The sequence below is a fragment of the Bos taurus genome, chromosome 18 (genome assembly GCF_002263795.3).
Source record: "Bos taurus isolate L1 Dominette 01449 registration number 42190680 breed Hereford chromosome 18, ARS-UCD2.0, whole genome shotgun sequence".
Taxonomy (NCBI): Eukaryota; Metazoa; Chordata; class Mammalia; order Artiodactyla; family Bovidae; genus Bos; species Bos taurus.
The window spans coordinates 62,273,213-62,290,895 of record NC_037345.1 but is presented as its reverse complement, the minus strand read 5'-3'; the positions used below and the strand labels follow the sequence as shown (position 1 = coordinate 62,290,895).

General features: G+C 55.7%; 1 protein-coding gene across 5 annotated transcripts; it reads right to left on the bottom strand.

Annotated features, from left to right (window-relative positions):
* Nucleotides 1–5,062: 5,062 nt before the first annotated feature.
* On the bottom strand, nucleotides 5,063–16,263 carry TNNT1 (troponin T1, slow skeletal type). 5 transcript variants are annotated; one of them, XM_005219667.5, is made up of 14 exons: nucleotides 16,212–16,263; nucleotides 14,417–14,467; nucleotides 14,296–14,309; nucleotides 13,988–14,017; nucleotides 13,728–13,760; nucleotides 12,877–12,898; nucleotides 10,589–10,652; nucleotides 10,121–10,237; nucleotides 9,818–9,895; nucleotides 7,907–8,020; nucleotides 7,680–7,789; nucleotides 6,160–6,250; nucleotides 5,990–6,030; nucleotides 5,063–5,223 (listed from the first exon to the last, which is right to left on the bottom strand). In XM_005219667.5, exons 2-14 carry the CDS (start codon nucleotides 14,446–14,448, stop codon nucleotides 5,178–5,180), a joined length of 792 nt encoding a protein of 263 aa, XP_005219724.1. In that variant the 5' UTR covers nucleotides 14,449–14,467; nucleotides 16,212–16,263; the 3' UTR covers nucleotides 5,063–5,177.
* Nucleotides 16,264–17,683: the final 1,420 nt, after the last annotated feature.

Genomic DNA, 17,683 nt, shown 5'->3' with positions numbered 1-17,683 from the left:
CATACCATGTGATTTACTTATTTTGGGTTTGTTTTATCCCTTCAACTAGAAATAAGCCCCAGGAGAACAGGGATTTTTGTCGTCTGTGTGCATCCCTGTTCCCATTGCCAAGACCTAATAAAACGCGATCGGGAACAGTATTTTGAATGAATGAATAAATGAATGGATTCCCTAGGTCCTGAGAAACGCCAGATACCATGGGAAATTGAGTCCGCAACCCTTACACCAAGAAAATCCCTGGGTGACCGCCTAGGGCACCTTGGGAAGTAAAAATTACGGTACAAAGGTCACGGCAATCGGCCGCTGGGCACGCTGGGAAACGTAGTACTGGGGGCCACGACCCTAAAGGCACGGTTGGTCCAAAGCACCCCCAGTCCCTGATGGAACCCCTGGATTACATCAGAAAGGGAACCCAAGAGGCAGGGTCCGCAATAACAGCTCCTCAGAGCCTTCACCGGCCCTCCCCTCTATTTGCTACCATCTTGGGACGTGGAGCAGGCTGGGAAATGTAGTCCGGGCTGTTCGTCCTCGCAAGCCATGCTGGGATTTGTAGTCCAAGGCGAGGACTTTTTATGGACGTGGAGGGCGGGTTGACTCATACATAACATCATAAAGCACGATGTGAGCCTCATCTTAAGTACTCTGCACCTTAATCCTCATTGGGAAGGAAGCAAGCACTCCGAAACCAGAGAAAAGACCTATACAAATCACAAAGCTGCTACTGCTGCTAAGTCGCTTCAGTCGTGTCCGACTCTGTGCGACCCCATAGATGGCAGCCCACCAGGTTTCTCCGTCCCTGGGATTCTCCAGGCAAGAACACTGAAGTGGGTTGCCATTTCCTTCTTCAATGCATGAAAGTGAAAAGTGAAAGTGAAGTCGCTCAGTCGTGTCCAACTCTTAGCAACCCCATGGGCTGCAGCCTACCAGGCTCCTCCGTCCATGGAATTTTCCAGGCAAGAGTACTGGAGTGGGTTGCCATTGCCTTCTCCGAAAATCACAAAGAATGGCTCTGAAATACAGAGGCAAGAGTTCTGTTTTCCAAGGAATGTCAGATCAGCTCTACCCACTTTAAAGTTCTTGGGCCTGTGCTAAGAAATAAACTACAGATCCTGTGAAGTCTGGAGACCACTGGGATGGATACAAAAGGGATAGCAGTTGGGGTGGCTTTGGGGATATGTAGTCCTTCAATCCCACACTTCCCATTCAACGTATACACCCACCTTCTTCTCCAGGCAGCTTGAATGGTGTGTATGTTGTTAGGGTGTCTTTGGTTATCTGTGTCTCTATAAAGTGAAAAGTGAAGTCGTGTCCAACTCTTTATGACCCCGTGGACTGTAGCCCACCAGGCTCCTCGGTCCACGGGATTCTCCAAGCAAGAATACTGGAGTGGGTTGCCCTTTCCTTCTCCAGGGGATCTTCCCGACGTGTGCATAACTGTGATGTGTGTGTTTGTGGTTGTGTCTATAGCCCAGTGTATACTGTTTTTGGAAGCTTGTGTTCGCTGTGTCTGTAAGCTGTGATATAAATATGTCTATAGTTTTATGGTTTTTATTTACAGGAGACACGATTTAGAGTATCTACTCAACCCACACAACCTCCTATGGGACATGCTCCCACTGTGAGTTTTGTTAGCCATCTTTAGGTTGACTGCTGCATTTAGACTTGAACCTCTGTTTAACAAATTCTTTTCTACTACAATGGATAAGAATTCCAGCTCTGGTTTAGGCATTCCTAGATTTGATCTTGTCTCTTGACACTTCCTAACTGTGGGGTCTGATCTAGGACCTAGGCTTAATCTCTTCATCTCTGCCTCCAGGAGCTGTTGAGACGGTGTACCTGGCCTGTCTCATAGGTAGACGTTGGCTCTGTACAGGCATTTTTATATTTTACTCATTACAATTCTCTTCTGCCCTTCTCTTTTCCACGGTGAAGGTTTTTTTCACTTCTCAAGCCTGTTGTTTTCTCTCAATGCTAGCACTGGAATGTTGATGCTTAACCTCACAGCTGGTGAAAATAGCCTTGGAAAGATAACATGTTCCCTTTTTCCCTGCAAGAGGCAGAAAAACTGACCTCATAAAGATGGTTCGGATAAAGGGATGCAAGAGGACATTCACAAAGTATCAAGTTGACTCCTCTGTTCTGTGAGAAAACAGGGGTAAGCATAGTAGAAGTCAGTTCTAACTTCTATTTTAACCGTCCTTGAAAGAGTTATTTGCACAAATGAACCTTTTACATTTAAGAGAGAATTATATTGTTAGGACTTCCCTGGTGGTCCAGTGGATAAGACTTCATGTTCTCAGTGAAGGGGACATGGGTTCGACCCCTGGTCGGGAACTGAGATCCCACGTGCAGCAAGTACTGAGAATTCAAACCGCAGCTAGAGAAGCCCACACCTCAATGAAGAGACAGCACAGCCAAAATAAATAACGATTGCTGCTGCTGCTGCTGCTAAGTCGCTTCAGTCGTGTCTGACTCTGTGCGACCCCATGGACGGCAGCTCACCAGGCTCCCCTGTCCCTGGGATTCTCCAGGCAAGAACACTGGAGTGGGTTGCCATTTCCTTCTCCAATGCATGAAAGTGAAAAGTGAAAGTGAAGTCGCTCAGTCGTGTCCGACTCCCAGCGACCCCATGGACTGCAGCCTACCGGGCTCCTCCATCCATGGGATTTTCCAGGCAAGAGTACTGGAGTGGGGTGCCATTGCCTTCTCAGAAATACCGATTAATTAATTGTTAAAAAGAGAGAGAATTATATTGCGAAAGGCACCCTGTGGCTGACCTGCTGTGACTTTCAACACACGAAAACATCCGCTGTGTCCTTAAACTCATGCCAACAGGCTTTGAAGTTGACAACCATCTCAAGAATGGCATCTTCCCAAAGGTTATCCAAGGACACAGGCCCAGAAAGAAGCCCTCCGCCTTGCAGTGTCAGGGACCACGGTGCTTATAAAAAATGCATTTTATCCAAAATCTAGAACCAGGTTCCCAGATTTTCCAGATCTGTACCTAAGATCTCTTCTCCTCCCCAATGACTTCAGTGTGCTTCTCTCTCTCCTCTTTCCCACGTGGGAGGTTTGTTTCTAAATTACCAGTATTACAATGGCCCTGCTCCATCTCCACCAGCATGGGTTAGCTAGAGAGGGAGAGCTTGTGTTTGTATTTATATAATGTCAAAGCACCCAGAGGCACACCCAAGCCGGACAGACAAAGCTGATCTGCCTCCCTGAGACTCTGGACCTTCATCCGAGGGGAGCCTGGGAGTGTGTTCCAGGCACGGGGACTCTGTATGTGGGTGGCCGGAGACTGGGTCGGAGACCGCCAACTGCCTGCCCATCACTACTGCATCCTTCCTCAAACACAAGAAGCCTGCTTTTGTTTGGAGCAGCAACGCACCCAGCTGGCTCCAGAGCCAGAGGAGACCTAGTCATCTCTGCAGTCAGGGGTCGCGATAAGATGTAAGTGAGCACGACTAGGGCGGGGTGGGGGCTGTCCAGGAAGGCTTCGGAAAGTGGTTTGACTCGGCCAAGAGGTGCCCGTGTCTGCCTTCTCGTCTTTTCCTGCCTTCCTTCTGGGAAGCGGATGGGACGGCGCAGAGCTCCAGAAATCATCTCGGGACCAGTCTTCGACCTCATAGGTGGAAGCCGAGCAGGAAGGCGGGAGGCACCTGATGGCAGGCTTCGTTTTCTCTAGGTTTATCCACTTTAGGATTTCTTTTCTTTTTTTTTTTTTCCAAGACCCATAGTGCTTTTATTTATTTATTTTTAGCCATTTTTAAAAATTGAAGTCTAGTTAACTTACAACATTGCGTTAGTTTCAGGTTACAGCAAAGTGACCCAGTTATATATAGACTTTTACAGATTCTTTTCCCTTATAGGTTATTAGTTTGGAGTTTGTTTGTTTGGCTGCATCGTGTGGCTTTCGCGATCATAGTTCCCCAACCAGGGATTGAACCCAAGACCCTGGCAGTGGAAGCCCGGACTGCCCTGCTACAATACATCGAGCAGAGTTCCCTGTGCTCTACAGCAGGTCCTTGTTGGTTATCTATCTCATATATATCTTAATAGTAACGTGATCAGAGGGGTTTTTTTTAGTCTATTCACAAGGTTGTAATGCCAGAACACTCTCATCACCCCCAGAAGAAGCACCATCCGCCTAGCCATTACCCTCCCCCACTCCTTCCTTCTCCTGTGTCCCTGGAGACCACCTCTGCTCCCTGCCTCTGTGGATTTGCCTTCGAGAAATTTCACATCAATGGAATCGCATAGTGTGTGGCCATTTGCGTCTAGCTTCCTTCATTCTGATTTGCCGGCTCATCTGCACTGAAGCCTGTGTGAGAGCCGCATTGCTTTTTACAGCTGAATAGTGTTCCCTCATATCCGTTCACCAGTGGATGGCCGTTTGGGTTGTTCTCGCTTCTTGGGTATCCTGAGCTATGCTGCTGCTGAGATTCCTGTACATGTGTTCGTGAGAATATAGATTTTCCGTTCTCTTGGGGCGGAATTGCTAGGGCCTAAGGCTCAGCGGTTGGAGAAGGAAATGGCAACCCACTCCAGTGTTGTTGCCTGGAGAATCTCAGGGACGGGAGAGCCTGGTGGGCTGCCATCTCTGGGGTCGCACAGAGTCGGACACAACTGAATCGACTTAGCAGCAGCAGCAGCATGGCTCAGCGGTAAAGATCCCACCTACCAATGCAGGAGATGGGGGTTTGATCCCCAGGTCAGGAAGATCCCCTGGAGAAGGAAATGGCAACCCACTCCAGTGTTCTCGCCTGGAGAACCCCATGGACAGAGGAGCCTGGCAGGCTACAGGCCACAGAGTCGCAAAGACTCAGACACAACTGAGCCACTAAACAACAACAAATGGTAACACTATGGTTAACTTTTTGAAGACCTGCCCGACTCCTTTCCAGAGAGGTCACACCGTTTTGCATGACCACCAGCTGTGGGTGAGGGGTCAGTCTTACACATGGCCCTCAAGATTGGTGAGAGGATTCTCCCAGCAGCTGTGAGCTGGTGCCCTCGCCATGGCCAGCTGGGCGTTCATAATAACACAGGACTCAGCACGTGCTGCAGGGGGAGCATTTATTTCAAGCCCCAGATGGACACACACCCCGGATGGGCGCACACGCCAAGGACTCCCAGGTGCCTCGAGGGGGTGGGGGGGCGCTGTGCCCAGCTCCTCACTTCCAGCGGCCTCCAACTCGGCCCTTCCCGGCCCCCTTCCGGCTGGAGGAGAAGGAGGGGTGTCAGGAAGGAGCTCCTCCCCGCCCACCTCTGAGATGGGCCCCGCCCTCCCTGCCAGGGGAAGATGCCCGCCACTGCCTGCTCTTGGGGGGGTTCGCTGCCTGGGGTGGCACGATTAGCCATCACCAGCCCATTGCCAGGCAGGAGGTGGTGTCACTGGGCCAGCTCAGGATGTTCACGTGGGCACTGATAAATGGTTATGGACACAGAGCTGGGGGGAGGAAGGGGACAGTGACAGAGAGAGGGCCGGGGAGGCTGCGGGGGAAGAGAAAGATGGAAACTGAGGCAGAAAGATGGAGAGAGGGAGGGAAGCAGGGCGGGGAGACAGAGTGAAAACAGAGAAAAAGCCGTGCTTCTCGACATCAGCACCGGCGACATTTGGGGACCGTCCTGAGCATCGCAGGACACTGAACAGGAGCCCTGAGCTCCTCCCAGCAGGGGACAGTAGGACCCCCTCCCCAAACGTGTTCCGGACATCCCCTGATGTCCCCTGGGTGTGTGGAGGGGGGAGATCACCCCCCCGCCTCGGAGGACTAGTGATTAAGAGGAACATAGAAAGGGGGATTGAGACCCCAGAAGAGAACCGGAGATGGAGAGAAAAGGACAGGTTATGAGAACGTTCCAGAGAAAGAGGGATGAAGACAGAGCCCCCAAGAGAGGGTGGCTGGGGCTGAAACTCAGAGTCAGGGGCAGCAGGAGAGACAGAGTCAGAGGGACGGGTGTGGGGCACAGGCTCGTTCACACTTACAACTTCTGGGCGTGGCTGATGCGGTTGTACAGAACGTTGATCTGCGGAGACCAGAGGGATGTGTTGGTAGAGCAGGAGGAAGAGCCGCCCCCTGCCCCCTGACCCAAACCCAGCCAAGCCCCCAGCCCCAGCCCCAGCCCGGCCTGGCCTCCAGCAAACACGGGTCTCACTTCATATTTCTGCTGCTTCAGCTTCGCCATCAGGTCAAACTTCTCTGACTCCAGCTGGTGGATCCAGTCCGACAGTTCCTGGGCCTTCTCCCTGGCCGGGCAGAAGGGCTGTCAGGGAAGGGAGCCAGGCCGGGCCCGGGCCCAGAGGGGCTGAGGGAACCCTTTGAATTTGGCTTTACTGGTGCCATTGTGTTAATAATTTGGGGCCCTTTTGTTAACATGCAAAGTAGATTGCAGCAGGGGGTCTTTAAATCTCTGCCCGCTTCTCCATGTCCCTGTCTCTCTAAGGGAGAATAGTAGCATGGCTAAGGGCCCCGGTCCTGGAGTCAGAAAGCATAGGTTCAAACACCAGATCTGGAATTCTCTGGCTTGTGACTATGGCCAAGCGACATACTATTTAGTCCAGGCCCCGCGATAATGTTTCCTGGGAGGGAGGGGGCTGGAGTCGACTCTGCATATCCATCCCCAACTCTGAGCACAGGGTCCTCACACTGGGGGTTTGAAATCAGCGTCCTGGGAGCATTTACACCATGGAAATGAGCAGACGCTGAGATGTGGACTTTTAGCCTCTGGAGATCCACTCGGGAAGCATTTACCATCATGCCCCTTCGTAAATACGTGATGAAGAACACAGATTACCACACCAGACTTCCTGGGTTCCAATCCCCACTCTTGTGCCTGCAGGCTGTGCAACCCTGGAAAGGTTCTTTAACCCCTCTGTGCCCTTTTTTGTTTGCTGGCTTTTTTAATGTTCTGGTTTGTTATCTCTAAGCTGACGGTGATGATAGTATAATGGTATCTACCTCACAGAGCTGCAAGCCCTCCACATGGGCTACTGCTCGCTGACATTTCACTGCTCTGTGATGTAGACTCTGTTATCACAGCCTCCCTTTACCAGTGAGGAAAGCAAGACTCAGAGGAGGTCAACAACTGCCTAAGATCACATAGCTTAAGTGGTGGAGCTGGCACTGACCCCTGGCAAGCAGTCTCAGGTACTGAGCTCCAAGTCCCCTCTCTGCGCCGCCTCTGGGGTGGTGGGTGTTTCTGACTTTAAGGGCCGTGCCTGGGCGCTTAAGACACAGAGGAGGCCCCCGAGGGAAGACCCTCCCCGGCCTTCCCTCTGAGGGCTTATCCTGAGAGGCAGTCTGTGCCCAGAGTGAGCTGTGAAGGGAAAGACGGAGCTCCGACCAGAAGCGATTTGCCTGGGAAATTGTTGCCAGTGTGTCTGGCTTTAATTCAGGTAGAAGAGGGAGCCCGTTTGGAATTCCCAGGGGACATCATCAGACCAACATTATCGCCTCAATTTTGGTCAGCCCTGTGGTCTGGTTTCCTATCATCTCCCAGACTCTACAGGTCTTGGCACCAAAAACATAAGTCCTACATCAGTGACACTCCACAGGGGAATGGCCCAGAGAGGGAGAGACACTTGCCGTCACACAGCGCCAGCGTTTCCGCCCACTCAGACCTGGGCCAGGGGTCACCCCATCTGCCTGTCTGCCACCCGGGCCCCTCCCGCCTACCGGAGCTGCTCTTCTCCCATGTGGTCGATGTTCAGAGGCTTTTTACGCTCAGACAGGATACGCAGTTTCATCTCACGCCCCGTCTGGCGCTTCCCTCGCTTCTGTTCTGCCTGAGGGTGGGAAGGGGGCACCATGAGGTGGGGGGTGGCTCCCCCAGCCTCTCCTCCTCAGACCCCAGCTGCCTCCCACAGGACCCCAGACCTCAGGCCCCAGCAGGCTGAACTCACCTTGACCAGATAACCCCCAAAATGGGCACCCATGTTGGACAGAACCTTCTTCTTCTTGGCGTCGTCCTCGGCCCGCTTCTTGGCCTCCTCCTCTTCCTTCCGCATCTTCTCCTCCTGTGGGAAGAACGGGGTTCACCCCTGGGCCTCCCCCACCCCCCTAGACTGAGAGGGGAGGGCACCTGAGGGGGGCATCAGGGAGGCCAATTCTGCACCGAGTGAATCAGGGGTCAATCAGACTCAAGCATGAGAAAGTGTTAGTCGCTTCAGTCGTGTCCGACTCTCTGCAGCCCCATGAACTGTGGCCCTCCAGGCTCCTCTGTCCATGGGATTCTCCAGGCAAGAACACTGGATGGGTTGCCATTCTCCTCTCCAGGGGATCTTCCCAACCCAGGGATCAAACCCCAGCCTCCTGCATTGTAGGTAGATTCTTTACCATTTGAGCCACCAGGGAAGCTCACCAGAGACAAGGTCAATATCAGAACAGACAAGGATGCAAATACTTCCTCCTGGCCCTTCCAGGCCTGGGTGTGTGACCACCGGCCAGTCCTTCATCTTCTCTGAGCCTTAATATGCTGCCCCTGCCCCCAGGAAAACTTAACCTGACGTGGGGGGTGGGGATATGCTTGCTTTTCTCTGCGTGCTCCAGCCTGCAATGGCCAGCGGTGATCTTGCTGTGTGACCTCCGTGTAGGTACTTGCCCTCTCTGAGACTTACTCTCCTTTAGTCTCATGAGAGGAGAATGACTGTCCTCAGAGGGGCAAAGAGGGTAACTGGTCATGGGAGTGGGGGAGGGGGCAGAGTCAAGAGGCTCTTGACCTTGAGCCTGAGGAAGGGGCTCCAGAATGCCTTCACTGAGGCATGACCACATCCGGAAAGTCTGCGTTGTATGTCCCAGAATTAGAGGCTCGCCCCGACCAAAGCCCTTCCCCACGGGAGGGACAGGCGAGGTGTGGGGCTTGCCTGTAGTTCCCCACCTGAATGAGCTTCCTCTCACTGCTGTAATCTGCAAACATAGTGGCTTAAAGCAATGTCAATTTATCACCTTGCATTTCTGCAGCTCAGTCTGCAGTGGGTCTCGGGGGCTAAGTCACGGGGCACACAGCCTCCTCCTAGGGCCGTGAGCAGAGAGTCACCCCCTTTCCTTTTCCAGCTTCTCGGGGCTGCCTGCACCCCTCGGCTCGGGTCCCCTTCCTCCGGGAGACCAGTCCTTTGTCTACCACAGCACCCAATTCCTGTTCTTTAACAGTGGTTTGGGGGACTTCCCTGGTGGTCCAGTGGTTAAGAATCTGCACTTCTACTGCAGGAGGCACAGGTTCAAACCCTGGAACTAAGATCCCACACGCCGCGAGGTGCGGCCAAAAAACAAAGAAAATGAGTGGGTCATTCAAGTCAGGTCATGTTTCCAAGGCCTGTAGCAATGGGAGCGTTCTCCTCAGTTTCTCCCAACCAGCCAGTGATTCACTCCACAATGGCAGGTGAACAATCTGAAAACATCCTAGGATTTGTCCCAGAGAGAAAGAGGAGTTTAAGCCAGACCTGCTACTGGACCTTGGTCACTCCTGCCTAGGACTGATGGGAGTCAGGATTTTCAGAGCTCAGACCAGGAACATGCCAGGCACCCTCCTGGACACATTGTGCACATAAATATAGGCCAAAGGATGGAAAGAGAAAACCTGGGTCTTTGTGATAGTATTTAAGTCCCTTGATCCAGCCATGCCTGAAGCAGGCCCTGCCTTAGGCAATTTAGTTATATGAGCCAATAAAACTCTCCTTCTGCTAAATTCAGTTGGGGTTGGGGTTTCCCTCCCTTTCAACAGCAAGATCCATGGATAATACGCATGTGGACTTTCTTGGGGTCACAGAGAAGATCACGAATGGAAAACCGCTCCCAGGAGGAGGGGAGGCACCCACCGCCAGCTTGGCCTGACGCTCTCGCTCCTTCTCGGTTCTGAAGCGCTGTTGCTCGGCTCTCTCCGCCCGGCGCCGCTCCTGGAAGAGGCAGAGGGCTGAGCGGGTGCAGGGACCACCACGTACCCTCTTATCCCTTCCCAGGTCAGGTCAGGTCAGGAGTGGAGACAAGCATCAACTTGGGTGCGATCCGGAAAGTTTCAGCCTTGGGTCTGCACTGGACGGCGACCATGCTCCGTATCTCTCAGGACCCAGAGGCTGGGAGGCGAGGGGCGAACTGGGGGAAGCCCACCGCCCTCCACTCACGATGCGCTCTTTCAGCGCCACCAGCTCCTCTTCCTCTTTCTTCCGCTGCTCAAAGTGGACGTCGATGAGTGTCTGCAGCTCCAGCAGGTCCTTTTCCATGCGCTTCCGGTGGATGTCCTGAGGGACGGAGGGCGGGAGCCTGGTCATCCCCAGGTGGTACCCCGAGAAGGCACCAGCCCCGCAGCACCTCTGAGAAGCGTCAGTGGGGGACCCCTGGACCGCAAGAGTTTGTGGGATTGACCGTCCGCTGGGACAGACAGCTGCCCTGCTCTCGATGTCCAGCAGATGGCAGCGAACACCCTGCTCTGACCCTAGGGGGCCGCGAGGACGCAATTCCAGGAGTGTGTCGGAAAGCAAGCATGCCAAAAAAGAAGAAGAAGAAGGAGAAAAAATAGGGAGGGGCGCCGCTTCCTAATTCGCGCCCTAGAGGCTAGCAGCCCCGCCCGGGATGGGGCGTCTGTTACTTACATCGAAGTCCACACGCTCCCCCTCTGGGATCTTTGGCGGGATCAGAGGAGGTACCACAGGCCGGCTGCGTGGACAGAAGGGAAACGCTGAGTGCCCTGACCTTCCGGCGGGGCAGCATCAGCCTCACGTGGGTCCTGAGCGCCTGCCGTGCGGCCGGTCCGCATCGGACAGGCTGCCGTGAGATGCACGCCCTGGTTCCACAGACTCGGTGGAACCCACGAATGTAAAATGTTTCACTAAGGACGTTTATATGGCTTAGTGTCCCAACGATGCGATTTCCAGTACAACGCGTTGAGTAAAATATGCTATTGGGATTCGTTTTACCCATTTTACTTTTTCAAATGCAGCTAGCAAAAAAATAATAATAATAATTCAGTTACATATGTGGCTTGCGTTGTATTCGTATTGGGTGGTGCTGCTATGAGGGGCTGCCCTTAATTTCCAGCCCTGGGGTCCTCCCGTTTCTTAGAATTTTCTTTATTAATTTTTTTTTTTAGCTGCATGGTGCAGCATGTGGGTCAGTTCCCTGACCAAGATTTGAACCCATGCCCCCTGCACTGGGAGGGCAGAATCTTAACCCTCAGACCACCAGGGAAATGCCCTCTTCTTTGGTTTCTAAAACAGCACCTCCTCCTGACTTGCTTCCTATTTCTCTGCCTGTCCCATCTCTGTCTCCTTGTCCCCTGGTGGGACTTTTGCTCTTCGATTCATTCGATTCATTCATAGGTCAGTCATTCATTCCCATGACTTCAACTGCCATCATTTACTGAGGATTAGCCTCTGTCTCCAGCACAGACTCTTCCTCAAACCCCAGACACCAGTGAACAGATGCCTCCTGAACATTTCCTGTCTTTGCACAAACCCTGCTCTAACTGAGCTCACCAACCTGGGGTTCTTGGAACTTCCCTGGAAGTCCAGTGCTTAAGACCCTGTGCTCCCGCTGCAGGAGGTGTGGGTTCCATCCCTGGCCTCAGAATTAAGAGCCCACATGCCACGTGCCATGACAAAACAACACGGAACCCTGGGGCTCTCTCAGCTGGTGGTCCCTTTCTACCCTAAGCCCTCTGCCCCAGCTTGGGCCTCACCTCGTCCCACAATTCCCTGGCCATGTCATGCACCCCAATGCCCCCGGACATTTGCACATGCTGTTTGCCCTGCCTGCAATACCCTTCCTTTGATATACCACTCCACACCCACCCCTGGGAACTTCCCTGCTCAAACAAGGCTTCCCTGGTGCTGAAGCACAGCTGTGCTTTCCTGTACACCTGGCTCTCACTCAGATCTGAGCCTCTGGCTTCTCTGCTCAGAACCCTCCGTTAGCTCCCCAGTGCCCTGGCCTCCACAGGCCCATCCCTCTATAGCCACAGTGAAATTCACGCACTGTCCGCAGAGGCCCCAAGGATTTCTGCTTTGTATGCTCGGGTTGCTGCCTCCTTGCATCTCTAAGCTTTGGGTTTGTTTTGGTTTTTTAGTTTTTAGCTGCACTACACAGTATGTGGGATCTTAATTCCCCAAGCAGGGACCAAACCCATACTCCCTGCATTGGGAGCGTAGTCTTAAGACCACAGGACTGCCAGGGAAGTCCTGGATTGCCAAGCTTTGGTCTCAATATGACACGCCCCAGGTGGCCTCTCTCCCCTCCGTGAGCTCCATGGCCCCACTGGTCTCCTAGTTTGGATTCTCCTGTGTCTGTATCTCTCCCCTGAAACACGGGACCTTGCACACACCACTTGCTTCCTCATCTCCCTTATACCTCCTTCAGCTAGCAAACTCCTTGTCTCTCAGGCGTCACCTCTCCTAGGAAGCCTTCCTTGATTGCCTAGAGCACAGATAGTCCCCTCCTCTGTGTTACCATGGGCTTCCCCGGGTGGCTCAGGGATAAAGGATCCACCTGCCAATGCAGGAGATGTAGGAGATGTTAGTTCGATCCCTGGATCTGGAAGATCCCCTGGAGGAGGGCATGGCAATCCACTCCAGTGTTCTTGTCTGGAGAATCCCATGGACAGAGGAGCCTGGTGGGCCACAGTCCACGGGGTCGCAAAGAACAATCAAACAACTGTGCTACAGTCGCCGGATCTGGGTCTATTTCACCAACGGGGCAGGCAGAGTCTGCCTCTCGCCAAACACCAAAGTGGAAAGTTCCACAGAAATGTTTGCGGAAATCACTGTCCTTTCCTATGCTTCCTTTCCCCACTCTCCTTCTCTGCCTCGCTTGCACCCTGTCTCTGGAGGTGGGAGATATATTTAAGGGGGTGTGATGGGAACCCCCACCCCTCCTAGGATCTCACCTTGGTTTGGGGCGCTCCTCTTCTGGTGAGAGGGATACAAAGAGATAATTAGCAAGAGTTCGTGGGTGGGTGGGCATGACATTTCCACAGGAGGTACCCGCCCCTTCCCAAGCCGTGGTTCCCACAAGCCCAGTTCCCTTCTCCTGCAGCTCCGGGGGAGGGGTTGGCGGGTAAAAGAGGATAAGGGAAATGGGGTGGCCTTTAGGAGGGACAGGGTCACACGCATCAGATATACATTCAGAACTGGTATGGGGGATCCCCCTCCTCCATCGCTGGGAACCCAGGTGTCCAAACCTCCAGACCATAAGGAGACCAAAAAAAAAAAAAAAAGGCAACCCCCGCCCCCGCCCCTCGTCCTACACACCCAGAGCTCCTACCCTCCTCCATCAAGACCTAGCAGTGCAGGGAGGCCCCACGCCCTCTCTTCGCTCGGTGACCCAGGAGTTGTGTCCTCGGCCGCTCCCCATAGCAATCCAGACCCTCCCCCCCCCCACCGCTAGCCCCTACGGCAACCCCGGCCCCAACCTTTGAATGTATATGAAGGAGAAAAGTAAGGGACAGGCGAAGACGAGAGGGAGGGAGGGGTGCCTCTCCGCAAACACCCAACCCTTCTGTGCTTGGCCCTCGAGTCTGGGGAAGAAGGCTTGGGTGTCGGTCCCTTTAAGACGGAAGGGAACGGGTTAAAGCCTCCGCGAGGCTGGTTCCCTTCGCGGCCAGCAGAGGGCGCGAGCGCGCTCCGGGCTTAAAGGGCCGGGCCGGGCGCGAGTTGCGGGGCGCGGAGCGGGTCCTCGCGGAGGTCGGGGCCCCGAGGCCCCGGGATCGCTCTCCGGAAGCGAAGCAGCCGCGGTTACCTGGCTCTGCCGCCGGCTCCGGCTCCTCGGGGGCTGGGAGGGGGCGCAGGATAAGCGAGGGGGTGAGGGGCCGGGGAGGAGAGCGGCCGCGCGCGGGCGCGGGGGGCGGGGAGAGGAGAGAGGGGAGAGGCTGTTAGAGGAGCTGAGGCTGAGCCCTCCCGGCCGCCCGCGCCCCGGCCGAGCATCCCCGCCCCCGCCCCGGCCCCGGCCCCGGCCCCGGCCCTGCGTCCGGCTCCGACCTGCGGAGTGCGGCGCCTCACCTTCCTCCTCCTCCTCGGCGGCCTCCTCTTCTGCAAGGGGTAGGGGACAGAGGGCGCGGCGTTAGGGGTCCCGGGGAGGGGTGGGGGCCCCCAGATGGGGGCACAGGGAGAACCGGGATCGGGTCGAGTCCGATCCGAGACCGAGAGGGGGGCCCCTCGGGGCCTCCGCGGCAAATGGACCCGAGAGCGCTTCCCACGCACGGGCTGTGCGAACCAGGAGAGCGGGCGTCGGGCGGGGTGGGCTAAGTAAGATGCTGCAAGGCACCCCCAACCCCACCCCCGCCAAGGCTAGCCCGCGCCCCACTCACCTTCAGGCTGCTCCCTGAGGACCCGGGGGAAGGAAAGAGGGAGGGAGAGAATTAGGAGCCTTGGAGGCGGGAGGGGTCTCCGCCGCTCCAGGCCCCCAGCCCTCCCGCCGGCATCACTCACTCTTCATATTCTTGCTCTTCGGCGTCCGACATCCTGGGGTCCTGGTGTGACCTACAGACAGCAGAGAACAGGCCAAATGGGGTGCGGTCCAGAAGGGCAGGTGGCTGGGGTCTGGACCCCCGATTCTGAGGGGGAGGGGCCGGGGGCCTGGAACACCGGGTCTGAGGGGGGAGGGGCCGGGGGCCTGGACCCTGGCTCTGGGGAGGAGGGGCAGGGGGCCTGGACCCTCGGGTCTGAGGGGGGGAGGGGCCCGGGGCCTGGACCCTGGCTCTGGGGAGGAGGGACAGGGGGCCTGGACCCTCGGGTCTGAGGGGGGAGGGGCCGGGGGCCTGGACCCCCGGGTATGAGGGGGGAGGGGCCAGGGGCCTGGATCCCGGGGTCTGAGGGGGGAGGGGCCGGGGGCCTGGACCCTGGCTCTGGGGAGGAGGGGCCGGGGGCCTGGACCCTCGGGTCTGAGGGGGGAGGGGCCGGGGGCCTGGACCCTGGCTCTGGGGAGGAGGGGCAGGGGGCCTGGACCCTCGGGTCTGAGGGGGGAGGGGCCGGGGGCCTGGACCCCCGGGTATGAGGGGGGAGGGGCCAGGGGCCTGGATCCCGGGGTCTGAGCGGGGAGGGGCCGGGGGCCTGGACCCCCGGGTCTCAGGGGGGAGTGGTTAGCCCCCCACCTCCTCAACCTACTGATCCGGTGATCCGGGCACTGGGGGTAAGGTGGGGCCGAGCCCCGGCTGCAGCCCCGCCCCTCTCCACAGCTGTCCCCTTTTGTCTTATGACAAGTCCGTAGGAACCTGATCTGGGTCTGGATTAGGAGAAGGTATTTGGGAAGGGACAGTGGCCTGAAGACAATAGCTGCCCCGCCCCCAGAGTCTATTTTGGGGGGATGTCACATCGGGTGACACAGAGGACATCTCCTGAGAAGTATCTGAGGGCGGGGGGGGGGCGGTGAGGGTTCTGGGAGAATTAATCACCAACCCCACCCCCACCCCCACCCCCGTCCTCTCCCACCCCCAGGGCCCCCACCCCTCTGGCGGGTTATCTGCCCACCTGTCACCTCCTTTCACCTTCACCCACTGCCACGGAGGGGACAATGACACACAAGAGCAGCTTCTGTCCCCAGGCCTCACCCTGACCCCTAAATACTAACACCCCCATCTCTGAAATCCCCAAGGTGCCCAGGTGAGACCTCCCCAGACCCCAATACACACAGATTCTAACTGATGAATTCTGAAAACCAGCAAGTCCTTGGATCTCCAGATTCTGAGACCTCCCCCCAACTGTGGATCCTGCACGTTGTGAGCCCAGACACCCTAAAATCTTGATCCCTTAGGTCTTGACCTAAATTCTGAAACCTCAAGATTATGAGACCCCAAAAATCTGTACACCCAAATTCAGAGGCCTGATTGATGCTACCCCAATATGACACTACAAATTATATTACCTCCAGCCATGAGGCCTCAGATTCTGTGACTTTTAAGTCCTAAACCCACAGACACTGACCCCCAGTCCTGACACTCAGACTGTCTGCCATCCAAGCTCAGAGACTCTCAATTTCTGAGATTCCCTCAGACTCAGAGCTCCAAGGCCCTAAGGTATTCTATTCTGGGATACCCAAACCCGGGCACCCCTAGATTCTATAACCCCCCAAATCCTCATACATTCCCCCATCCATCCCCAGTCCCGGGACCCTGGCCCCCTCGAATTCCCAGATCTGCCTCCATACCTCTCCTCCTCACCTCTCATGTCTCCCATCCCTCTGCCCCCTCCCCCAAGGACACCCCTGGAGCTCACAGGGGGCTGTTACCTGAGTCTGGGTCAGCAGAGGTGTGAGAGAGTGGTGGGGAGAAATCTTGCTGGGCAGGCTGAAGCACCCCGGTTTATAGCCAGAGGTTGAGCCCCGCCCCAGGGGGAGGGGAAGGGGGAGAGGATTCCTTTCCTCAAAGTCTCAGCCCAGCTCTGAGGTGGCCCTGCCCGCCCCACCCCCCCACCCCCACTTTGGCTCCACTTTAGGGTTCCAGGCACCTCCTGGCTGTTCCAAGGCCTCTCCCGCATCCCAAAAGCATTGTCCAGGAACTCCGGGCTGGGTCAGGTCACCCTCGGGCTCCCCACCTCCCTGGGCCCCGGCACCCTGTGCTCTGAAGCCGCTGGGCTCAGCCCTACAGTCGGTCCTTGGATGAGGTTCATTGACGAAAGGGGTCCAAGGGAGATTTTACCCCTCCATGAAAGAGACCCTTTCTGTATGTCTCTCTCTAGGCATTCACCTCACATACACTGTTTCTTATCTGTCTCTCCTCTGTCTCCGTGACTCTCCATCTATGTTTGTCTGTGTGGGTCCGTCTCAGCTTCTCCCCACCTCTGTCTCCGTCCGTCTTTCTGTCCCCCCTCCCCACCCCCACCCCTTTGTCTGCCACCGGGATTCCACTCTGGTGACAACAGGCACTAAAACAGGGCAGCAGGTGTGTGAGGGGGTGGGGGAGGGCGGTGTCAGACTCTGCGGGACCTCACCCCCCCATCTCCATCTGACACTGATCTTTTTTGGTATCCCCCTCCCCTTTCCCAGGGGAGCCGCGACCTTGAACTCTAGGGGTTCTTCACTCCTCTGGGCTTCTCAGTGCCTCTGTCTCCCCTTGAACTCTAGGGGTTCTTCACTCCTCTGGGCTTCTCAGTGCCTCTGTCTCCCCGTTTCTTGGGGGTTGACTCTGGGGCTCTCTTCCGCCTCTCTCCACACCTCTTTGTCTCTGAATTCTTCACTCTGTCTGCCGGTTCTTCTCTCTGCGTTTCTCTGGGTGTCTCTGCACTCCAGCCTCTCGTAGTGTCTGTCTGTGGGTGTCTGTGTCCCCAGGTCTCCCTGTGCTTGTCTGTGACTCAGTTCCTGTCTTCTTCTTTTAACACTTATTTATTTATATGACTGCCCTGAGTCTTAGTTGTGGCATGTGGGATCTAGTCCCCTGGCCAGGGATTGAACCTGGGTGCTCTTCATTGAGGGCACAGCGTGTTAGCCACTGGACCAGCGGGGAAACCCCTTGTGTCTTTAGCTGTGTGTCTGTCTTTAGCTTCCTAGCTCTTGTGTGTGTGTGTGTGTGGTCTCTTTGTGTCTCTCTCTGCGCGTCCTTATTTCTCTCTTCCAAGGTAAGCCCATCACTGTCTCACTGTGTACATCTGTCTTTCTGTTCCCTCTTTCTGTGCACTTCTTCCTGTGCCTTTGGGTCTCTGCCTGCCTCTCTCTGGCCGTGCCGCTGACTCCGTCTGTCTGTGCCTCCGGGTATGTCTCCGGGC

Coding starts and splice junctions, on each gene's coding strand:
- TNNT1 (XM_005219667.5), bottom strand. CDS start 14,448: ATGTCGGACGCCGAAGAGCAAGAATATGAAGA. Junction 13,761..13,987: donor CGCCGAGGAGGAGGAGGAAG/GTGAGGCGCCGC, acceptor GCCCCCTCCCAG/CCCCCGAGGAGCCGGAGCCG. Junction 6,031..6,159: donor TGAAGCAGCAGAAATATGAA/GTGAGACCCGTG, acceptor TGGTCTCCGCAG/ATCAACGTTCTGTACAACCG.